At 41.6% G+C, this 26,018-nt stretch overlaps 1 protein-coding gene across 1 annotated transcript in view; it reads right to left on the minus strand.

Moving 5' to 3' along the window:
- Positions 1-26,018, minus strand: part of WDFY2 (WD repeat and FYVE domain containing 2) — a 185,353-nt gene that overhangs the window by 41,284 nt on the left and 118,051 nt on the right. Inside the window, exons 5-7 of the mRNA XM_033950251.1 lie at positions 24,192-24,342; positions 21,132-21,244; positions 14,902-15,028 (exon numbers count right to left, since the gene is read on the minus strand). Of these exons, the coding sequence (XP_033806142.1) occupies positions 14,902-15,028; positions 21,132-21,244; positions 24,192-24,342 (391 nt within the window). The remainder of the gene's footprint in view (positions 1-14,901; positions 15,029-21,131; positions 21,245-24,191; positions 24,343-26,018) is intronic.

Raw genomic sequence — 26,018 nt, forward strand, 5'->3', positions numbered from 1 at the left:
TGTATATTACGGCTATGCAATTTAGTGAAATTATTTGTGCTTTGATTATTGCTATGCAATTTATGTAACGATTAAATTAGTATAATTAGCATTACCTTGTGTATGTCTCTTTGTATGCTGTGAAGTGATGACTACCTAACGAACTTGGCATTACAGTATCTTATTTCAATCCCCAAATGCAGAGCATTGCAATAATCCAAACTTTGCAATATAACACTCTGAACTACCAGACAAAAACTGTATGGGGACAGCATTGGTTTTAATCTACTCCAAAGCTGCATCTCCTTGTCCAGTCTTCCTCCTCTCCTTGGTCAGTTGGCATTCTTCAGGGTTCTACTTTCAAAAGTAAAGATGTAGACTCATAGAAACAGGAGAGCTGAGAACTGAGCCCTGAGGAATGAAATAGGCTTATACAATGGGCTGCCCACCCTCTACTCTTTCTAGCCCTATTTACCATGCTGCATACTATCACCATCTCGCTAGTCCATTCAACTTCTCCTGCTTCCTCAAATCTTATTTACCAAAAAAAAAAAAAAAGGAATAGCTTCTTCCTATACATCATAGCTGATATCTACTGCTTCTTTCCATTCTCAGCCCTACTTGAATACAAGGGTTCTTGAACAAATCAATGGGACATACCCAGCCAGTCATGTTTTCAAATTATCCACCATGCATATGCATGACAAAATTGCATGCCCCATCTTCACTGTATGAATATAAGAATATAAATTGCCATACATGGACAGACCAAAGATCCATGAAACCTAGTATCCTGTTTACATAAGTGGCCAACCCATTTCACAAGTACCTGGCAAGATCCCAAAGAGTAAAACAGATTTTATGCTGCTTATCCTAGGAATAAGCAGTGGATTTTCGCAAGTCTATCTCGATAATGGCTTATGGCCTTTTCTTTTAGGAAATTATCCAAACCTTTTTAAAACCCTGCTAATCTAACTGCTTTTACTACATTCTCTGGCAACAAATTGTAGAGTTTAGTTACACATTGAATGAAGAACTATTTTCTCCAGTTTGTTTTAAATCTACTACTTTGTAGCTTCATTGCATGCCCCCTAGTCCTAGTAATTCTGTAAAGAGTAAGCAAGTGATTCCCTTCTATCTGTTCCACTCCATTCAGTGTTTTAGAAACCACTTATCATATCACGTTTCTTTTAATGAATTTTTGTATAAATTATTTTAGAATGTTAAACCGCCTAGAAGGATGATAGGCGGTATATCAAATTTTTAATAAAAATGAAACTTGAAATTCTCCTGGACAGTCTTCTCCAAGCTGAAGAGCCCTAGCCGCTTTAGCCTTTCTTTATAGGGAAGTTGTCCCATCTCTTTCTAGGCATATTCATTATATGTATCCAAAACCCTGAAAGGAATCAGTATTGCCCTCATCCATTCTTCCTATAATCTATCCAGAGTTCCAGACCACAGAAGAAATGACTGTCATCTTTTCCTCCAATCAACTTGGGCGGACAAGAAGCCAACATCAGAGAAAGCTTTCAGAAGGCGTTTGCTGCACTGGGAAATTTCTGGTAATGGAGGGCACATTACATGCAGAAATCTTAGCTGAAAACATGGCCCAAAAATATCAGCTTATATTCGAGTATAAATAGTATATCAGCAATAGGAAGAAGTGCAAAAGTGGCATTGTGAGATTCAAAGGTGAAGGGGAGACAAATGTAGAAGCTGATAAAGAAAAGGCTAAATTGCTTAATATTTCTGTTTTGTGTTCATGGCTGAAGTGCTGGGAGCGAGATCACAGAAGACAAACGTGAATAGGGATGGAAGTACGCTAGATGTGGTGTATTTAGAGTTTAGCAAAGTCTTTGACAGTATTCCACACAGATGTCTAATAAATAAAGTGAGTGCCTTCGGGATGGGCCCCAAAATAATGGCCGGGTCAGGAACTGATTGAGTGGAAGGCGACATAGGGTAGAGGTCAATGGAGATCACTCTGAGGAAAGGGATGTTGTTACCAGTGGTGTGCCTCAAGGTTTTGTTCTTGGGCCTGTTCTTTTTAACGTTTTTATACACAATATTGCTGAAGGGCTGCCAGGTAAGATTTGCCTCTTTGCAGATGATATCAAAATCTGCAATAGACTAGACAACCCAGATGATGTGAATTACATGAAGAAAGACCTAGCGAAGGTTGAAGAATGATCTGAAATTTGGAAACTAAAATTTAATGCTAAGAAATGCAGGGTCATGCATTTGGGCTGCAAAATCACGAGGGAGTGGTATAGTTTAGTGGGTGAAGAACTTATGTGCATGACAGAAGAGCGGGGCTTTGGCGTGATTGTATGTGATGATCTTAAGGTGGCCAAACAGGTTGAAAAGTTGACGGCGAAAACTAGAAGGATGCTAGGTTGCTAGGGAGAGGTATGGCCAGTACGAAAAAGAGGTATTGATGCCCCTGTATAAGACTTTGGCGAGACCTCATTTAGAATATTGTGTACAATTCTGAAGGCCGCACCTTCAAAAAGATAAAGGATGGAGTCGGTCCAGAGAAAGGCTACTAAAATGGTATGTGGTCTTCATCATAAGGCGTATGGGGGACAGACTTAAAGATCAATATGTGTACTTTAGAGGAAAGGTGGAAAAGGGGAGATATGATAAGAGATGTTTAAATACCTACATGGCATAAATGCATGAGTCGAGTCTCTTTCATTTGAAAGGAAGCTCTGGAATGAGAGGGCATAGGATGAAGTTAAGAGGTGATAGGCTCAGCAGTAATCTAAGGAAATACTTTTTTACAGAAAGGGTGGTAGATACTTGGAACAGTCTCCCAGAAGAGGTGGTGGAGACAAAGACTGTGCCTGAATTCAAGAAAGCATGATAGGCATATGGTATCTCTTAGAGAGAGGAAGAGATAATGGTTACTGTGGATGGGCAGACTGGATGAGCAATTTGGTCCTTATCTGCCATCATGTTTCTATGTAGCATGGTCCTCTTTTGCTCATACTGCCCTGACCTGAGGAAGGGGGTTCTAAGCACTGAGAGATGCACAAAAAATATACCAAGTTGGCCCAAAAACCCCTGAAGGGGACTAAAATGGAAATCATACTACTTCATCCTTATAGATCATGTCCCCATGTTTTTTTCCCGAACTCTCATTTCCATAATTTTCAAAAGATGATTGTTTTATGTTCTCAAGTTACTGTAAGGAGAAAACAGATTATACTGCTCCAGATGAGTTCTACATGCAGCAGGTCATCACATCAGAATGATGGCAAAAGATGATCCTAGGAACAGGTGCCAGGCTGTGCTCTGGAGTCAATTTACATCAGGCTATAGCTGAATCTAAGGAGCTAGATAAATTAGGGAATTCAGCCGAGATGAGGAGCAATACACAAGTGACTTGATACTTTCATTTTTGTGTTTTTTTTTTACCATGACAGAACTAAAAAAGGTGTACTTGAACAGAATTCGGAACAAAATGATTAATTGCACCAATATGTTTCTTTCACACCACCTGTGTCACAGACATTTCTCCGAGTGCCATTTGTGAGGGCACTGCCAGCTATGCAAAGTGACAGATTTATGGCAGTAAATAGACCACAAACAAAAATAAAGATACAGGATCATCAAAAATAATAACTCATTATTAAATTATCTAAATTAAATAGTGAAAAGTGCTCAGAACCCTCACCTCCTGAATAAGAGCCGCAAGAGTAACTTCAAGGAACCATCACTGTACTTTCAATGTTCCTATCCAGACCCTTCTGACAGTCTAACATTAATATACATCATTAAACCAAAGTCGAGTAAAAAGTCACTTATCTGTTAGAACAGAGGCTGTCAGGACAGGACATGTTCTGCAGTGCCACATCAGTATCATTCGGTTCAGCAGCAGGACCAGTGTCTTGTGCTATATATACCAAGTGAACTAATTTTACACCCCCCCAGTATCAAACATTTAATTCATTCAGCTTTCTCCTCTTCCCACTCATCCCCCTGTGCAGCAGCTTTCCATCCCTCCCTCCCATCCTTCTGTGGAGTAATCGACCACAACACAACCTGAGCAGAATGTCATAATTCCAATGATAGAATGTGTCTGGAGCACACTAGTGCTGTCCAATTCAGGGAAAAAAAAAATTTCAATTCGATTGGCCTATTGAATCAATTTCCTACCCAATTGGGTGGGGTTTTTTTTCCCAGAAATCCTGGCGGGTTTACTTTGTAGCCTTTCCACGCACCCCCCACCCCTCCAAACCCATGCCTGCGCTGTGGTAGAAACAAAATAAATTGCAATTGAAGCAGGCCATTCAGGCAGAGTTCCCTGAATGGAAAAATCTTAATGATAAGTACAGTTTGCCTTTCTTGTGTTTTCAGGTGGACTTTCTGGGACACCAGGCTGCTCAGTGGTATAAACTGATATCTGGATTTATGAATAAAAAAACAAAAACTGGTCTTTGGGACATTTGGAGCATTGAGATTAAGCATCAAATTAATGTGTCTCAATGGCCACAAATTTGGTCTTGGAGGATGAGATGTACAGTGTCTGCATTTATGAGACAAACTTGTTTTTTTCTGTTGCATAGAACATTCTGGACCCCAATGCGTTTACAAAAATTAGATTGTTCTAAGTCTAATAGATGTTGGCACTGTCATCTTGAAGCTGTGACATTAGATTATTTTTTGTTTTATTGTCCTCTAATACAGTGTTCTTCAACCACCGGTCCATGGACCGGTGCCGGTCCACAGAAATTTCCTGCCGGTCCACAGGGCCGGCACATGCATCAGGCCCAAAACAGTGTTCTTCAACTGCCGGTCCATGGTGCGATCAATGCGGTGTTATCTTCGAGCCAGCTCCCTCTTCCTCACTGATTAAGTGCACAAAGCCACGGGCAGTGGCTCCTACGCACGTCCTGTGCCTGCACCAGAAGCCTTCTCTCTGATGTCACGTCAGAGGGAAGGCTTCCAGATGAGGCGCGGGATGCGCAAGGAGCTGCTGCCCGAAGCTTTGTGCACTGCAACATTGAGGAAGAGGAAGCCGGCCTGAAGATAACACCGGAGGTGGCATAAAATGGCCAGGCGGGAGCAGGCCAGAAGGTAATGTGGAGGGAGGGAGACAACAAAGGTACGGGGAATGATTTTATTTTTGAATTTTGCAATTGAATTATGTCAATTTTGAGAATTTACATCTGCTGTCAGTGCGCTTTGTTTAATTTTGTGGTTAACCATTATGTGTTGTTAATAAGATTATATTGTGTGTATCTATGAAAAATGAATGGAAAAAATAGTGTTACAATTAGTACTATTATGGGGGCGGGGCCTGGGGTGGAGATTGGGTAGAGATGGGCGGGGTCTTGCCCATGACTTAGCCCAGTGTTCTTCAACCGCAGGTCCGCGAATCGATGCCGTCCACAAAATAATTATTTTATTTCTGCCGGTCCATAGGTGTAAAAAGGTTGAAGAACACTGCTCTACTACATTGCTTTTGGGAATCTATTTGGGGTCGTTAATAATTTGCTTGAGAATCCAGTAGCGCTCTCATATGATACGATAATATTTGGTACATCAATGAGGGCAAAGAGTCAAATATCCGCTAAAAACAATAAACTTTTACTCATAATGATAGGAGTTGCCATTCAACATATTACGAGGAATTGGAAAAATGAAGATAGATTAAGTTATAGTTTTTGGTAGAATTCATTGTGTCATATTTTCAAAATGGAAAGAATATTAGCCATTCAGCAAGGACGTTTTAAAAAGTTTAATGATGTTTGGGAGCCATTAACATGATATTGATTATAACTAATAATTAATTTTTCCCCTTTTTATTTATTAAAGTATAGGGGGAGGGAGGGTTTATTTTAATGATATCTTGAACTAAAATATTATTAATATTTATAATGGGGGAGTGAGGATATGTGTCATGTATAATCTTTGCTAGATTAGTAAGTGATATTAAAGTATATTTGATTGTATATTTGTTACACTTGTTGACAGTTTGAAAATGAATAAAGAATTTAAAAAATAAATAAACAAAATAAGACTCTCTTTGTTAGGTTCTAGTTCATGCTCACTATACAACATCAGCTCTGGCAGGATAAACATTTGAAATCTGATATATTGTAATAACAAAATAGAAAATAAAATTATTTTCTCTACTTTCCACTGCCATATCCAACATTAGTTTCTTTCCCACTGTCTACCATCTCTCTCTCTCCCTGCCTTGTGACCTGGGTCAAACCTCTTTATTCCCCTCCATGCATCTTTCCCCTCCACCCCTCCATTATCATGTGCATTTTTCTCTTCTCATGTACCATCTCTCGCTGCCCTACACCCTATGTCCAACATTTCTCCCTCTTTCTCCACACGTCTCCCTCCCCTCCACCATATGCAAGATTTCTCCCCAACACCCTTTTCTAACTCTTTGTTTCATCTCTCCCTTCCTCTTCTGCACCCCAACAATTCTTTCCCCTTTCTCCCCATGTGCTGCAGATTTCCTCCCCTTTCATCTCCCTGGGCAGCAGCTTTTCTCCCCTCCCACCCATCCCCCTGTGCAGTAGTTTTCTCTCTCTCCCTCTTATCCCCCTGTGCAGTAATATTCCATCCCTCCCTCCCATCCCCCTGTGTAGAAGCAACCCACTGACCTTCCCATCGTGAGACCTGACATACCTCCGGGCTTCCCAAAGTAGCAGCGTGGTGGTGGCCGGCCTTAAAGAAGCAATGCTGTGAACAGGTGATTGCGGCCTGCCCAACCAGGGCTTCCCTCTGCTTCATCATCAGTGATGCGGCAGAGGGAAGGCCCCAGCAGGGCAAGCCACGAGCAGCCCGTTCAGAGCGCTGCCTCTGCTGACCAGCCACTGCCATTGCTGTTGCTTTAGGAGGCCCAGAGGTATGTCAGGTCTCACTGGGGGGGAGGGGGGTGTTACTGAATCGGTGAGTATGATTTTTTCATAATGAATCAATTCACTGAAGTGAATCGGTGAATTGATTTGAAATGGCAAATTGGGCAGCACTAGTTCTATCTCATTCATAACTTGAGAACAAAAGATATCACTACTAAAGCTCATAGTTTGATTTTTTCCAAATGAAAAGGCAAATTGCAGACTTAGGGGGCCATTCCTCATGAATTATATTTGTAAACCACACTAATACGAACAAAGATTTTACTTTCAAAAATCCAAATAAAATCTTTCTTTCTACAAATTGTGCACAGCAGTGATAAAATTCATAGTTTTCATGATGAGGATACCTGTTTTTAAAACTGAACCAACCATAGATGTATTCTCTGAAATGCTTGCTTCAATTTTGAAATATGTGCAAAACAATTGGATTGTTCTGCTCTACTGAATACACTACCTCCCTTAAAAGCAGTACAGAACCAGGGGCAGGAGCTTCCTTATATGGGCAGAGACTTACAAAAGTTGCATAAGACAGGTAATTCCATAAGATTTTCCCAAGTATGTGGCAATGTAGGGGTATAAGAGTCATCTTATAAAATTACCTCACGCATAAAAATATGCACAGTGCAAATAGATCTGTATCCATGTGACTGTAGAGAATGGGAGGAGCTTGGGTAGTGTAGCTGGCATCATGATTTACGCCCAAACTCTACACAAACAGGCATAACTATCAGGAAAATCACTCTTAACAACTGATGCAGGATTTGTGCTAGTACTTTATAAAGGTGCCTATGTGTCTTTAGAAAGTGCTTTTTCGCCCTTCGCATATATAAAAGTTTCCTCTAGATGGCGCCAACCAAATGGCCAGGTGGCTTATTCAAGAGACAAGGAATAGAAATCTGCTCTTATGAGGAGGACTGTCACAGCCATCTTTGAACATGACAACTTTTGACTGGTTTAAGATCATTTTAATAGGACTCAAACATGAAATTGTTGATCTGTTAGTGATCTGTAACCTGTCGCTAAAATCGTCTGTAGTACCTGAAGATTGGAGGGTGGCCAATGTTACGCCGATTTTTAAAAAGGGTTCCAGGGGAGATCCAGAGAATTATAAACCGGTAAACCTGACCTCAGTGTCAGGCAAAATAGTAGAAACAATTATAAAAAATAAAATTGTGAAACATGCAGACAAAGATGATTTAATGAGAAAGAGTCAGCATGGAGCCGAGGGAGGGTCATGCCTCATCAATTTGCTTGACTTCTTTGAAGGTGTGAATAAACATATGGATAAAGGTGAGCCTGCTGATGTAGTGTATCTAGATTTCCAGAAAGCTTTTGAGAGAGTTCCTCATGAGAAGCTCCTAAGAAAATTAAAGAGTCATGGGATAGAGGCAATGTTCAATTGTGGATTAATAATTGGTTCGACCAGAAAAAAAAAGGGTAGGGTTAAATGGCCATTTTTCTCAATGGAGGAGGGCAACTAATGGTGTGCCACAGGGATCTGTACTGGGACCAGTGCTATATAACGTATGTATAAATGATCTAGAAATTGGAACTATGAGTGAGATGATTAAATCTGCAGTTGATACTAAACTGTTCAAAGTTGTTAAACTGCTTGCGGACTGTGAAAAACTGCAGAAAGATCTTAGGAAATTGTAAATCTGGGCATCCAAATGGCAGAGGAAATTTAATGTGGACAAATTCAAAGTGATGCACATTGGGAAGAATAATCCAAATCATAATTACTGGATGCTAGGGTTTACCTGGGGGGGGTTGAATGTCAGTGCTCAAGAAAAAGATCTGGGTGTTATCGTGGACAATATGCTGAAACCTTCCGCCCAATGTGCGGTGGAAGCCAAAAGAGCAAACAAGATGCTAGGAATTATTAGAAAAGGGATGGTAAACAATACTAAGAATGTTATAATGCTTCTGTATTGCTCAATAATGTAACCTCACCGTGAGTATTGCATTCAGTTCTGGTCTCCTTATCTCGAAAAATATATAGCGACACTAGAAAATGTTCAAAGAAGAGCAACCAAGAAGATAAAGGGAATGGAACTCCTCTCGTATGAGCCTCTCATATGAGGCTCTTGTGCTTGGAAAAGAGATTGCTGAGGAGGAGATATGATCAAAGTCTACCAAATCCTGTGTGCTATAGAATGGGTATAAATGGATCAGTTTTTACTCCATCAAGATTTACAAAGGATAGGGGACACTAGAAGTTATAGAATACATAGTAACATAACATAGTAGATGACAGCAGATAAAGACCCGAATGGTTCATCCAGTCTGCCCAACCTGATTCAATTTAAATTTTTTTTATTTTTTCTTCTTAGCTATTTCTGGGCAAGAATCCAAAGCTTTACCCAGTACTGTGCTTGGGTTCCAACTGCCGAAATCTCTGTTAAGACTTACTCCAGCCCATCTACACTCTCCCAGCCATTGAAGCCCTCCCCAGCCCATCCTCCACCAAACGGCCATATACAGACACAGACCGTGCAAGTCTGCCCAGTACTGGCCTTAGTTCAATATTTAATATTATTTTCTGATTCTAAATCCTCTGTGTTCATCTCACGCTTCTTTGAACTCAGTCACAGTTTTACTCTCCACAACCTTTCTCGGGAGCGCATTCCAGGCATCCACCACCCTCTCCGTAAAGTAGAATTTCCTAACATTGCCCCTGAATCTACCAACCCTCAACCTCAAATTATGTCCTCTGGTTTTACCATTTTCCTTTCTCTGGAAAAGATTTTGTTCTACGTTAATACCCTTCAAGTATTTGAACGTCTGAATCATATCTCCCCTGTCTCTCCTTTCCTTTAGGGTATACTTATTCAGGGCTTCCAGTCTCTCCTCATACGTCTTCTGGCGCAAGCCTACTATCATTTTCGTCGCCCTCCTCTGGACCGCCTCAAGTCTTCTTTCGTCCTTCGCCAGATACGGTCTCCAAAACTGAACACAATACTCCAAGTGGGGCCTTACCAATGACCTGTACAGGGGCATCAACACCTTCTTCCTTCTACTGACTACGCCTCTCTTTATACAGCCCAGCATCCTTCTGGCAGCAGCCACTGCCTTGTCACACTGTTTTTTTGCCTTTAGATCTTCGGACACTATCACCCCAAGGTCCCTCTCCCCGTCCGTGCATATCAGCTTCTCTCCTCCCAGCATATACGGTTCCTTCCTATTATTAGTCCCCAAATGCATTATTCTGTATTTCTTTGCATTGAATTTTAGTTGCCAGGCATTAGACCATTCCTCTAACTTTTGCAGATCCTTTTTCATATTTTCCACTCCCTCTTCGGTGTCTACTCTGTTACAAATCTTGGTATCATCTGCAAAGAGGCACACTTTTCCTTCTAACCCTTCAGCAATGTCACTCACAAATATTTTGAACAGGATTGGCCCCAGCATCGAACCCTGAGGGACTCCACTACTCACCTTTCCTTCCTTCGAGCAACTTCCATTAACCACCACCCTCTGGCGTCTGTCCGACAGCCAGTTTCTGACCCAGTTCACCACTTTGGGCCCTCCTAACTTCAGCTCTTCAAGTTTGTTCAACAGCCTCCTATGAGGAACTGTATCAAAGGCTTTGCTGAAATCCAAGTAAATTACATCTAGCATATGTCCTCGATCCAGCTCTCTGGTCACCCAATCAAAAAATTCAATCAGGTTCGTTTGGCACGATTTACCTTTTGTAAAGCCATGTTGCCTCGGATCCTGTAACCCATTAGATTCAAGAAAGTACACTATCCTTTCTTTCAGCAACACTTCCATTATTTTTCCAACAACCGAAGTGAGGCTCACCAGCCTGTAGTTTCCTGCTTCATCTCTGTGACCACTTTTATGAATAGGGACCACATCCGCTCTCCTCCAATCCCCAGGAATCACTCCCGTCTCCAGAGATTTGTTGAACAAGTCTTTAATAGGACTCGCCAGAACCTCTCTGAGCTCCCTTAGCATCCTGGGATGGATCCCGTCTGGTCCCATCTCTTTGTCCACCTTCAGTTTTTCAAGTTGCTCATAAACACCCTCCTCTGTGAACGGCGCAGAATCTACTCCATTTTCTCGTGTAACTTTGCCAGACAATCTCGCTCCTTCTCCAGGATTTTCTTCTGGGAACTAAGTACAGAACAGAAGTATTTGTTTAGCACATTTGCTTTCTCCTCATCACTCTCCACATATTGGTTCCCAGCATCCTTTAGCCTAGCAATTCCATTTTTCATCTTCCTCCTTTCACTAATATATCTGAAAAAAATTTTGTCTCCCTTTTTTACATTTTTAGCCATTTGTTCTTCCGCCTGTGCTTTCGCCAGACATATCTCTCTCTTGGCTTCTTTCAGTTTCACCCTGTAGTCCTTTCTGCCCTCCTCTTCTTGGTTTTTTTTATATTTCACGAACGCCAACTCTTTCACCTTTATTTTCTCAGCCACTAGGTTGGAGAACCATATCGGCTTCCTTTTTCTCTTGTTTTTATTGATTTTCTTCACATAAAGGTCTGTAGCCATTTTTATCGCTCCTTTCAGCTTAGACCACTGTCTTTCTACTTCTCTTATGTCCTCCCATCCTAACAGCTCTTTCTTCAGGTACTCTCCCATTGCATTAAAATCCGTACGTTTGAAATCTAGGACTTTAAGTATCGTGCGGCCGCTCTCCACTTTAGCCGTTATATCTAACCAAACCGTTTGATGATCGCTACTTCCCAGGCGAGCACACACTCTAACATTAGAGATACTCTCTCCATTTGTGAGGACCAGATCCAATATCGCTTTTTCCCTTCTGGGTTCCATCACCATTTGTCTGAGCAGAGCCTCTTGAAAGGCATCCACAATCTCCCTACTTCTTTCCGATTCCGCAGATGGAACATTCCAGTCCGCATCCGGCAGGTTGAAATCTCCCAACAGCAGAACCTCCTCTTTCCTTCCAAACTTTTGGATATCGACAATCAGATCCTTATCAATTTGCTGTGATTGAGTCGGAGGTATGTAGACTACACCCACATAGATAGAAGTTCCATCTTCTCTTTTCAGAGCAATCCATATCACTTCTTCCTCTCCCCAGGTCCCTTGCATTTCGGTCGCTTGGATATTGATCTTTACTTTATTGATCTACTCCTCCACCTTTTTGACCATCTCTGTCCTTCCTAAAAAGATTATATCCCGGTATGTTTGCTTTTATTTTTTTTAATGTGATTCACTAAACCATGTCTCTGTGATAGCGACAATATCTAGATCCGTCTCTAACATCAGGGCTTGCAGATCATGAACTTTGTTGCTTAGACTGCGAGCATTTGTGGTCATCGCTTTCCAGCTATTTTTCAGCGATAATCTCCTTTTTCGTTTGGATTTTTGTTTCGTTTCACTTTCCGTTGCAATACTAAGAAATGAGTTGCTGATATTGCTTATGTTGCAGTCTTTACTACTATCACATCTTTTCTTTTGCCGGGGGTGGTCTCTATAATTGTCCTTCGTACATACACCACCCCCACCTTCTAGTTTAAATGCCTAGAAAAATATTGTCTAAATTTCTATGCAAGGTTTCTTTTTCCTGCTGTAGTAATATGTAGCCCATCAGTGCAATATAGCTTCTTGTCCTTCCATGTATTTCCCCATCCTCCTATGTACCTGAAGCCTTCTTGAGGACACCAGGCTTTGAGCCATCTATTAAAGTCCTCTGTGTTTTTCACTCTTTGCTCTCCCTTTCCATATGCAGGCAGTATTTCAGAAAAAGCTAAAGTCTACAAAAGGTTTCACGCCTTCACCAAGCTCCCGAAAAGCTTTCTGTACTGCAAGTGTGGAGTTGTTGGCCAGGTCATTTGTTCCCAGATGGATAACAACATCAGTGTTAAAATCCTTAGTTTCTTCCTTAATTATAGTCTGTATTTGCCTGGAACTCCTGGTAGCTGAGGATCCTAGAAGACATTTCACTATTTTGGTCTCCTCACCTTGTGTTCCAAGGTTAATGCCTCCGATGATGGAATCTCCCAACAGTAATAGTTTTCTGTTTTTGGCTTTTTTATTTGTGCTTATAGTGCGCTTGTTCTCTTGAGTTACCTTCATTGGTTCCAGTCCCACCTCCCTTCTGTTTTCTTGAGTATCGCAGTGCACCAGTAGAGCGAAGGAATTCTGTAGAGGTAATATTTGTGAAGGTGGATGTTTCTGTGTTACATGTCGCAGTCTTCCTGAGCCTATTGTGACCCATTTATTCCTGGGCTGTTTTATTCTTTGAGGTAGAGGTGGTAAGTTGGTATGATTTTGTGGAGCGATGGAAGCTGCTTTAATTGTATACAGTTCTTGTTTAAGTTTACAGAGCTCCTCCTTAATACTAGAAAGTTGAAAACAGATGGGGCAAGCCTTAAGCCTCCAAATAGTATGTCTTGGAATTAAAGAACCACAGTGATTGCATAGAATAAAGGTCATCTTGATTGGTTGTGACTTGATTTGAGTAGTCCTGATTACTTTGGGTCTCTATATATGAAAAGTGATCGCTGGGGTTGGTGGGAATATAAGTCTTACCCCTATTCCTATGAAGGGAAAGGGAAAGAGGAAATATGATTTAACAAAGGAAAGACAAGGGTTTATTTTTTGTGTTTTTTGGTTTTTTTAAAAAGAAACAGGGAGGAGAAGAGAAACTAAGCAGATATAATGCTGAAAACCAGTGAAAAGAGCAGAATATGAAATGCTGAGCACTTAGCTTTTTGTTCACAGCACTGTCCCAAAGATAATGCAGTTAACCTTAGAGATAAATCAGAGCCCCTCCCTTCTCCACCTAATCAGCAGACACAATGGCTAAAAACTAGTAAGTCAGAAATACAGGCTCTATACCACCTAAAACACAGTATTTTAAACAAAAATGCAGGTTCTATAACAAATCAGTGGCTACCCTAAAACACAGGATTTATAACAGGATTTTCCCTACTTTAGTCACCCTGAGCCACAGGCACCAGGATTTAATTAGAGTTAATAAAGTCTTACCCTTATTCCTATGAAGAGGAAGAGGAAATAAGATTTAACAGAGGAAAAAGAAGGGTTTATTTTTTTGTGCTTTTTTTTAAAAGTAAGAAACAGGAAGAAGAGAAATTAAGCAGATATAATGCTGAAAACCAGTGAAAAGAGCAGAATATGAAATGCTGAGCACTTAGCTTTTTGAAGTTCACAGGGCAGCCTTGTTCACAGCAGAATAATACTTTTAAAACCAATAGGAGGAAATATTTTTCACTCAGAGAATGATTAAGCTAGAACGTATTGCCAGAGGACGTGATAAGAGTGGTTAATGTAGCTGGTTTAAAAAAAGGTTTGGACAAGTTCCTGGAGGAAATGCCCATAGTCTGCTGTTGAGACAGACATGGGGGATGCCACTTCTTACCCTGGATCGGTGGCATGGAATGCTGCTACAATTTGGATTTTTGCCAGGTACTTGTGACTTGGATTGGCCTCTATGAAGATGGGATACTGGGCTAGATGGTCCTTTGGTCTTACCCAGTAAGGCTGTTCTACTGCAGTATAGCATCTCTCTTGGAGAGGGCTGTGGTTTTGCTGTTGATGGGTGGAAGAGGAAAAAATAATGGCAGTGAGAGAGAGATGAGGTGGGTCAGGGCAAAATGATATTGTGAATGAAGGTTTACAGCAATCACTAACTGAAACAGATTCCAGTTGAACTAAAAGCAGAAATGGAAGATTTTTCAGCAGTATAGACAACACAAAATATTTTACAGGTATTTGGTTTCCTTTAAAGCATGTTACCTATTTGTGAGCTATAGGTAGACCAGGCACACATGCTGGTTGGTTTTAAATTTACCAAATTTCTTGCAAGTCCATGTGATTTTAGATTACACCCTGGAAATGCCTCTCTTACTGGCATGGAAGGGCACACTTAATCTGAACTGGTTAGAAATTGAGCAGGGCTGAGAAATACAGGCTCAAGCATTTCATATACTTTTTTTTCTGGCCACAGAGCCTGTGGCCACCCTTTCACATTTCATGTTCTACCTTTCAAGGTTGTTAGGAAAGAAGAGGAAGGGGGTTTCTTCTCAACTTACTTGTGTCCTTGTAGTTCAAGGGCTGTCCCTTTTCTTCCTCCTATGTCCCACATAATAATAGAGTGATCTGAACTGCCTGAGAACAACACTCTTTGGATTGGATCCCAACACAAGGCAGTCACACCACCTGAAGCAAGAGACAACACAGTGGATTTAGCATGGGACACTGGGAAGGGAGCCAGCAGTACAGAATGACACTAGGAAAAAATTTATCACCGTTCCCACCCCATGCCAGTGAGCTCATACCCGTCCCCGCGAGCTCGGTCCCTGCCCCTGCCCCGTCTCCGCAAGCTCAGTTCCCGTCCCCACCTTGCAAAATGTTAGATCCCATCTGCACAAGCCTCGAATAGTTATGATTTTATACTGAACTTATTTTATTAAAGTATAAAAAGAGACAATATTCTGTATAATTGTCATTTTATAAACACAAATAATGCAGAGCAAGGATCAACAAACCCCCCGTCTCCCCTCCTTTTCAAAGATATCCCCTCTACTATTGTGAAAACTGAACAAACCAAGCTACTACAAAATGCTATATAGAAAAATCAAGCTAACAGAATACTTCAGTCACACATGGCAGGAATAGTGTTATGGGAGAGCAACTAGGGCAACTGCCCCCTGGTCAGAGAGAAAGCCCTAAGCCAGCTGGGAAGATAAAGAAGCATGGCCTGGGCTTTGCAGTCCCAGTTATGTCTAATACCAGCTCTAGCAGGATACATATTTCAAATCTGATATATTCTAACCACAAAATAGAAAATAAAATTATTATTTTTTTTCTACCTTTTGTTGCATCGTCATTTTATTCTTCAAATTATGTTGGTCTCGGGTGCTGGTCTCTGTTTTCTTTTCTTTTCTCTTAACTCACTTGCCAGGATCTCCTGACCATTTGACATTTCTTCTTTCTCCATGCTCACCATTCATCTTTTATCTCTGTGTATGTATTGTTCCCCATGTTCAGCATCTCCCTTATCTATCTGTTTAGAGTGCTGCTGGCCCGACACTGCTTCGGTTGAAGGTAGGGCTCGCTCGCGGTCGGCGGGGAGGTAAGGATGGAGGGTCAGCAGGGGTTCGGCTGCGCGGTGGGGGCGGGTGCTCAAGAGTTCTGCTGCACAAGGGATGGGAGGGAGGGAAGGATGGATAGAAGCTGGGCAAAGGTTCTGCTGCATAGGGGGATGGGAGGAAAGATGCTGCACATGTGGAGGAGAGAAAGGAACTTTTAACAATATATCAGTGATGTTGTTCAGGGGGAGGGGGTTTCTTGTTGTAAACTGACCAGAACTATTGGTAGGGTGGTATATAAGAAAATAAATTATTATGTGCATACCCCGAAAATAAGACCTAGTGCATTTTTGGGCCCCAAATGAATATAAGACACTGTCTTATTTTCGGGGAAACATGGTAGATCAAGATGTATTTGCTTCACTTAGAACCTTTACATTACTGCTGAAGTTAATCCCTTTACTGGGTCAAACAGTGCTGCAGCATTCTACCATTTCTTTCAGAAAAGCAAATATAGTTTTTCTTAAAAAAAAACAAACAACAAAAACCCAACAAACTACCCCAACTTCAGAAGGAGAATATTTTTCAATGTTCCCCTTGAATTAGGTGTCAATTAGAGAATGACACAGTGACAAAATTCATCCCGTCCCCGCGGATAACCGCTGGAAACCATCTTCATGTCATTCTTTAAGGAGAGAGGGAAGAATCAGAATATAATTGGGCACAACCACTGACCCGCAAGCTTTGCTTTGAAGAATGCTGGTGTAGAAGGACTGAGGTTGAAATAGACACTAGAAAATGACATGGGATTATTTCCCGCGGTTATCCACGGGGACGGGAACGGTGATTAATTTTGTCACCGTGTCATTCTCTAGTGTCAATCTCAGGATCCAGCATAAGGTCTGAGCTTTCACAAGGACATTAAAGTCTCACAGCTTCACTTGGAGTTGTCTCCCTTAAAAATTTTTCCACAGAGACCATCACAATTTTTATTCTAAACCTCACTCTCTCAGCACATTTTTAATTATAAAGCTCATACAGAAATCTTCTTTGGCTTACAGTTTGTTTCTAACATCTCAAAATATCTCAAAAATGCCTCCAATTCTCTCTAATAGCTTACCAATCAAACTGTTACTTTACTAGACAAAACTACACAGCTTTACATTTACATTTCAATGAAAGAATCTTCCTAAAGCTCACTCACACAAACAGGTTCCACCACCAACCCAGCCCAGGATCCCAACTGCCAAAACATTTCTTATTCAGAACTCATTCACACACCCTTGCATGCACATGCATTCACACACAGGTATACTCGTACAGCAACTACTGTACCTTCTTCTCATTCTGTCCCCAGCTATAAAACTGCCCCTGAGTGGTATTACCACTCAGGAGACTAAGAAAATCAGCCACTGCCCAAACTGGTGCTATGACTGCCTCCCTTTGGAGCTGCTGAGGGTATGAAAGCTGTTGCAGCTGTTCCACCCCCCCCTTTGTTTCTGGGGCTTTCCTCCAATCAGAAGGTGTAATTTTCCAGTACATCCGGGTCTCTCAGGCCTGGGCTCTCTCAGCCTCTCCCTTGTCTATGTTCTTCGCAGCTGCTCCCAAGTTGCCCCTGGCCAGGGTCAAGCAGGACTTCTGCAACCTCCTGTGGTCTTAAAATGCCCCTCCTCTCATTGCTGGGCTGGCCTCCGCATGCATCCGTCGGGATCCCTCCAGGCCAGGTGCAACCATAGCTAAGCAACTTCCCCCCCCCCCATACCCTAGTTTTCCCCTAACTGAGATCTAAAATTAAAACCGCTGCCCTCTGCAGCCAGTTTGAGGCCCCCTTACCTCTCCAGGCACCCCTCTCCTCCACACACTCCTGCACCTTTCAGGCCTCCACTCCAGCCTACTCCTCTTTGCACATGCATGTATTTCTACACATGCATCCATGGCTCTTCTTTCCCTCTCCTCCTGGCGGCCAGAAAAACAGCTGTTTGTGGACCAAAATCAGCAGCAGGAGGTAACAGCTGTCTGCCTTAACTTTGGGCCCTGCATCTAGACCACAGCAGGACCAGTGATCCAGCCCCAGCCTGTTATTCCATTATTTTTAACTGGTTACATATACTTGTGCAGGTGCCCTGGAATGCTCCAGCACATTACTGCTGTTTAGGGGATAACAAATCCATGGACTTTTTTTTTAAAGCATCCACGTTCTAGCTGGGTCTCCCAGAGTAACAATCTCGAAATTCAAGTACATATATGAGAAACCACTTACAAGTAATTGGATCGGAGTAATCATTCTGATATTCAATAACATTTGTGAGTAATCATTCTGATATTCAATAACATTTGTGAGCCTGAGAGCTCTCTTTCAACTAACTTGCACCCTTAAGCCTCTAGAGTTTCTATTAGCTGTTCCAGTGCCTGTGTAACTTAAAAAGAAGCATTTTATTTGATGTCTTGCTCAGTTTCAGCTTACAATTAAGGCATGACCCTCTCTGCTGGTTTCACCCTCACGCTTCAGAGCACCCAAGTTCTATGCAGGGCGCAGGAAAATTTACTAGTTGGATCTGCCAGTTAACCACAGATAACGATTTTAATTATGTAGCTATTGATTAAGATGACATCTCAAACAACATGCCCTTTGGTTTTGCAGTCACACAAAATGACTGCAACAGTTTACTGTCACCTAGGCATAGACACAGCGGCCAAGTTATCTGTTTCCAAGGCGAATGTGTGCCAGTGCTGGATTTCTGACTACCTTATGATGCACTAAAGGACAAACAGAACTGATTTTGATGGGTAGAATTAGGGACTATTATTAACCCTAACTGCTGGAATGTAAGTTTAAAACAGAACTGGCCAAAACGTCTCCCTCCTGGAACTGGGTAGTGCCATCTACAGTAAAATCTTACAATAACTTAGAGTAAGGGATCAAAACTCAGTGGCAACAAGGAAAATGCAACTAAACTAAGCATTGTCATTAGGATAAGGGAACACGGAGCAAAGATACTTACACCAAGGATTTAAATACTGAACATAATGGGCTGTACAGTGTTATTGTATGTTTGTGCTAGAGAAGGATCTTCATATAGGGTGCTAACATGGGCGCTCTAGGACCTATGCAGTGATTGTGTATAATTTTCAAACTGGGTTTCATTTCATTCCTAAGACATGCAGGGTATCAAGTTGCATTTTGAATGTTACTCTGTCTAGGATTCACTTTGAAGAGTTTAATAGAAAACCCTGATCAAGCCATCAGCATTTCTCCCTTGTGGAACTTTTTTCATTTGGCCTGGTACAAATCTTAAAATTAATCATCCCTTTTCTTTGGCTGTCAGCCATCTTGAATTTTTTAAAAAAGTGTTTTGTATTCAGTTCTTAACAGGGCAAGAATTCCACAAGACAGTGTGATGCTGACTGATGAGAAAACACTGCAAAACAGTTAGTGTGGGACAGACAGTAGCATAGTAAAGGGTGTGTGTGGACTGCCCCGGGCGCTGTCTTCACAGGGCGGGGGGGAGGGGGGGTGAAGCACCAGCACCTCTCCTCCTCTCTGCACCCTATGTACTTCCTTAAACGTTCGCTGGTGCAAGCAGCAACTTCCACTTGCTGCTCGCACCAGCCTCGACTCCCTTCCGATATCACTTCCTGTGGGACCACGATGTGACGTCAGAAGGGAGCAGTGGCCGGCACGAGCAGCGGGTGGAAGATGCTGCTGATGCCAGCGAACATTTCAAGAGGTATGCAGGGGGTGCTCATGTGGCAGAAAGAGTGGGGAAGGTGTACGGCAATGCAGGGCACTACCACCCCGGACATTAACCTCTCTCACTATGCCACTGGGGACATAGACCAGTGTTAAAGGTAGTGGTGGAATCCAGAAGTCTGAATGGAGTTAAATTTGGAAGCATCTCTATATGTAAAAGTGGCATTTACACAGGTAGATGGCACACGTAGTAAATGGCGATTTCAGAAAGCCACTATTTACACATGGGTATCCACACTACACAGATATCAAAGGAGCATGATTTGGGTGTGCCTTGGGTGGGAGAAAATATCTATGGGGTCCTTTTACTAAGCTGATGCATCCTGCGGTAAAATTTGTCAATCTGCAGGTCAGACCACACATTAAAAAAATAATTTTTTATTTTCTGGGAAGGGGGCATGTTTGGGGGTGGAGAATGGGTGTGACAGTGCTAACCAGTTAGCACTTAGGGTATTCCTACGCACTGATTGATTAGTGTGGAAGCCCTACACAATGGGTGTCGGTAAGGGCTCACATGGCAATATATTTAATGGCTACACACTAATTGCACAATTAGCACAAGGTCATTAATTCCAGCAATAGGAAAATCCATTTCCTGATATGGCAAACGTAGCCTTGGTGCACAGAAGAGACTCACGATACGGGCACGTTAAGGCCACTTTGCTGAGGCTTTAGTAAAAGGGCCCCTGTGTGTATGCCCCATATTACAAAGGGGACACTTGGGTATGAGAAAAAATTTTTCCCATACCCAGCGGCTCATAGGCATGCATAGATTTTATTTTTTTAAACAAACATGATCACTTGGCCAGGGCTTTACAAGAATGATTAAAGGACTCATTCTCTTTAATCCCCATTGCACCACCCTTTCCACCTCCAAAATGAAACCAAATTAAAATTTTATCCTCACTATTTAATTGCTAGTACTTACTTGTGTAGATCTGTAAAATAGGGCAGCTACATGTGGAAGCAGTGCCCCCTCCACACGGAAGCTGCCAAGTTTGTGCCATTCATTTTATCCATGTGCATATTTATATAAATGGCCACTGTCACTGTACGTATCTGCTGCCAAATACACATGCACTCCTATAGATATTTTACAGAAGGCACTGCATTGGCATAGCCTTTTCAAAAATACTAGCCAAGCACATCCCAGGTGCAGGTTTCCGGGTCTCGCCGTGTCTGTGTAGAAAGCTACAGCATGATGGCTGAAACGTCAGTTCTTTCTACACAGACGCGGCGAGATCCGGAAACCTGCTACAATCATGACGCCAGCCGCAGAAGTCTAAGAGAATATCTCAATTTCAATGTCTACATTCTATGTAAAATAGGCCTTCACATCTTCAAACGTCACTTTTCTACCTCAACAAAGCTTCCACTGCTGGGAGAATGAAATCATTTCAAATCTAACTTTCCTAAGATGCTCAGTGCAAAAACAGACTGACAACGTGCCACCTCTTGAATCATAAATATGAAAACGTACCTGTATGGCCTTTAAATGTTGTGACAAGGCTGCAATTTTCTTGCTCCAGTTTTAGGATGGTTACTTGCCCGGAATAATCACCAACAAAGACGTGCCTTGTCTCGACATCAAATCTGATACAATCATATTGAGGAATGTTGAAAAAGGTGGGGAAGATGCAGACAATATATCTTAAAGACTCAAAGCAAACAGAAACTGAAGGATCAATATTCAGCCATATTCATTTAAGCCACTGCTTCTCAATGCAGTCCTTGAGGCACACCTAGTCCCATCAGGTTTTCAGGATATCCATGATGAATATGCATGAGATATATTTACATACTATAGAAGCATAAGAACATAAGCAATGCCTCCACTGGGTCAGACCCGAGGTCCATCGTGCCCAGCAGTCCGCTCACGCGGCGGCCCAACAGGTCCAGCACCTGCGCAGTAGCTCCCTATCTATACCCCTCTATCCCTTTTTCCAGCAGGAAATTGTCCAATCCTTTCTTGAACTCCAGTACCGTACTCTGTCCTATTAAGTCCTCTGGAAGTGCATTCCAGGTGTCCACCACACGCTGGGTAAAGAAAAACTTCCTAGCATTTGTTTTGAATCTGTCCCCTTCCGATTTTTCCGAGTGCCCTCTTGTTCTTATATGTTTTGAAAGTTTGAAGAATCTGTCCCTCTCTACTCTCTCTAAGCCCTTCATGATCTTGTAGGTCTCTATTATGTCTCCTCTGAGTCTCCGCTTTTCCAGGGAGAAAAGCCCCAGCCTCTCCAATCTTTCAGTGTATGAAAGTTTTCCATGCCCTTAATCATTCGTGTCGCTCTCCTCTGGACCCTCTCAAGTATTGCCATATCCTTCTTAAGGTGCGGTGACCAATACTGAACACAGTACTCCAGGTGCGGGCGCATGAAAATCTCTCTCGTGCATATTCACTGTGGATACGCTGAAAACCTGATGGGACTAGGTGAGCCTCAAGGGCTGCATAGAGAAGCACTGGTTTAAATATTGGTAAAGGAAATGAAAACATCTGTTCAGCATTATTATACATACGAGCAGTAATGCTGAAAATACCAATATCGTGGTTACCACACTAGTACAAGTCATTTAGCTTAAGCCTGCTTTTTAATTCACTTGTTTCACATTTAAATATCTCAGCATGGTACTGATTTCCTTTGGAAACAGTGCAATACTGCCGAGTACTAGCAGAATTAGAAAAGGTTCAAAGAAGAGCAACTAGGATGATAAAGGGGGTGGAACTCCTCTCATATCAGGAAAGGCTAACAAGGTTAGGGCTCTTCAGCTTGGAAGAGAGAGACTGAGGGGAGATTTGAATGAAGTCTACAAAATCCCGAGTGGTGTAGAACAGGTACAAGTAAATCGATTTTTTACTTCATCAAAAATTACAAAGGCATTCAAAGTTACAGGGAAACACTTCTAAAACCAACAGGAAAAAATATTTTTTCACTCAGAGAATAATTAAGCTCTGAAATGCATTTCCAGAGGATGTGGTAACAGTAGTTAACGTAGCTGGTTTTAAAAAAGGGTTTAGACAGGTTCCTGGAGGAAAAGTCCATAGTTTGCTATTGAGACAGACATGGGGGAAGTCAATGCTTGCCCTGGGATCAGTAGCATGGAATGTTGTTACTATCTGAGGTTTTTGCCAGGTAGTTGTGACCTGGATTGGCCACTGTGGAAACAGGATACTGCTGGTCTCGATGGACCATTGGTCTGACTTAGTATGGCTATTCTACTATTCAATCTGGGGTCTCCACTACCCTTCAAATATTTCTCCATTCCTAGGGCAGCATTCCAGACATCCCATACCCCTTCTGTGGAAAAACAGTTGATGCACTTCCTGAGTCTACTCTCATGGAGTTTCATATTTACTAAGTCCATCCCACTGAATAATGATCACTACGCCTTTCATATCTTTAGTCACTTTACTCTCAACTAGGGAATATGTATTTAGGTTTTTCTGCTTTACAGCAGACCCCACACCATTTCAGCTGCCTCTCTATATTCTTTTAGAGAACTGAGCACAGTATTCTAGGAGAGGCCTCGCAGCAAAAGAAAAGGATTGATGAGGCCCCCGTAGAGTCAGAGGTGAGAAAGTCATCTCAAATCATCACGTTCAGTTCTGGATGCCATTCCTCTCAAAGGATCAAGAGAACTACTGAGCTAAAGCAGGTCTCGATGCACAGTCACTTCAGTGTGCCATTTTACAGTTAACTCCTGGCAGATGCCATGGGACCCCCTCTGGTCCAAGGCAGGTGCTTAAGAAAACTACCAAACATGTACTGGCCACATATTCTTGCTTTTATTTGCATTTTCACTCAAGATGATCCACTCCTCGATACTAACACCAGATCTTTGTTACACCACTGGGGGTCACTCAAGTTATACTCAGAATGGATTGGTTCATTTTGATAAGTTTTTTAATTAGATGCTTTAAAATTTTTTTTAAGCACAACATTTCTGTGCCTCTATTTCTGTTCATTTTCTATTTTAAAGTTACTTTAGAGCTATGAATTTCAAGTCCCAGACCATGGAAAGCTTTCAAGACCAATTTTGGACCATGTTTGGCTAATTCTTAGGTTGCCCCAATAAAAAGCATCACAGCCCATTAAGAATCTATTTTTCTCCAGGTCCAATATGGTCACTAGAATTCTACAATCAAATAACTAATTACACATCACACTGTTTAAGCAATTTTGATTCTCAAAGGCAAAAAAAAAAAAACCCCATACAAAACTAAGTCTATCTAAGGGTCACAGATGACAGTCACAGGAAACAGTAGGAAAGGCCAGCTCAAGGGGACTATAGCACCCTGACCCAACATTTTCATCAGTGCCCCCCCCCATCTACCGTCTGGTGATAAAAGGGTACTAGAATCCCACATCCAAGTCCTGCATCTTCCCTCCTCCTCCCATTTTTGCAGGGGAGAGGGAAAACCAGGACAATGATTTTGGCACCCTTTATCACTGGCACCCGGGGCCAGTGTCTCACCTGGTCCATAGGCTTAGCCAGCCCTGACAGTAGGAAGCAGAATATTTCTGGGCTCTGCAAAGGATACTGTAGACAGGAAGCACAGGCTGCTGTTCGGTACCCTCCTAACCGCCGGGTGCTTTCTGAGCAATGCCATGTAAAGTGCTTGTCCTGTCCTGTGCTCAGCACCCACTCCATCTCCAGAACAAAATGAATCATCGTTACCCTACTCTGGTGAGCTGGAAACAAAGAAACAAGAACCAAAGTTGTGTATCACATACAGGTCAATCAACAATATTACACTTGCATCTTTTCCTTCCCTATTCTCTCCCATGTAAGCCTTGGGACACTTGAGGTAATTTTATAAAGGGGGTCATGAATTTGATATACCACCTTTCTGTGGTACAATCAAAGTGATTTACAGTTATTATATGTAGCTACTTTACATAAAACCATATACACCAGTGGTATCAAACTCAAACCCTTTGAAGGGCCACATTTTGGATTTGTTGGTACTTGGAGGGCCTCAGAAAAAATAGTTAATGTCTTATTAAAGAAATGACAATTTTGCATGCGGTAAAACTCTTTATAGTTTATAAATCTTTCCTTTTGGCTAAGTCTTAATAATAATATTGTAATTTATAGCTAAAGAGACATATGATCAAGAAACTGTTTTATTTTACTTTTGTGATTATGATAAAGATACTGAGGGCCTCAAAATAGTACCTGGCGGGCCACACGTGATCTCTGGGCCGCAAGTTTGAGACCACTGATATACATTTAACGCCATCCTCAGTTTCAACCAAGTCATTTTTGTGCACATGTGGCCACAAACTCAAATAAGTGGCCTCTTACATAATACCCACTAGTAAAAATATACACAATATGATATGATACCGGCTAAGTAGGTGGTAAGCATGTACAGGGGGGAGCTTGGGTAGAGTTCGTAAGTACGCATGCAGATTTAAAAATATGCTAATCTACATGCACACCTGCATAATTGGGCACAGGCAAGTATAACTATCAGCGCCTGCAAAGCAGACATGATTTGTCACTTTGTTTATTTATTTAAAAATTTATATACCGAATAAAAACTATATGGTTTACAAAATTACATGCATACATAGTAAAAATACTAAACATGTTTAAACAAGACAAACACAATAAAACATTAACTAATGATTTCATTATTAAAACCTTCTTTTAAATTCATCCTACAAGATGGAAAGACAAAATCCCATAAAAACACTAGCATTTTATAAAGACAGAGAAAAGCTGCTGCAAAGAACCTCTTTCAGACAGAGAAGGTGTTCCAAGGGATCTTCCAGGCCAAATTCACCAACCAGTAAAATAATGAGCAACTACATTTCTGTTTCAATGTGAACAGAGAAAAATAATAATAAAAAGCTTTATATAGCATCAGAGAGTAAAAAGACCAATTAGATCCTCAAAGCTAGCATAACACACCTGTATGGAGGATAGATATGGCCCGATTTGGAGAGGAGGATCAGTTGTCCTCTTAATAAACAAAGATCTTTTCCGACGACACTTAAAGGCTAATAATTACTAACACTGTCCTCCCTCTCCTTTTTTCTTGTTAATTTGTTCTATTAACTATATTTTCTTTAACTTTAATTTTTTGATACGACTCATGTAAAAGCCAACCAAAAGTGACTTAACTATCACATCCTATCAACTACCATACAGGAGATAAGTTTCATTCCCAGGACAGGTTTCCATGAAGGCAGGATTCTCAGTCTTGAAAGGAAGGATATGGATGTCATTGTAGACAATACAATGAAACCTGCAACTCAATGTGCAGTGGCGGCCAAAAAAGCAAACAAGATGCTAGGAATTATTAAAAAAAAGGGATGGTATCCTGTATCACTCCATGGTGTGACCTCATCTGGAGTAT

The sequence above is a fragment of the Geotrypetes seraphini genome, chromosome 6, assembly GCF_902459505.1.
Source record: "Geotrypetes seraphini chromosome 6, aGeoSer1.1, whole genome shotgun sequence".
In the NCBI taxonomy this organism is placed as follows: Eukaryota; Metazoa; Chordata; class Amphibia; order Gymnophiona; family Dermophiidae; genus Geotrypetes; species Geotrypetes seraphini.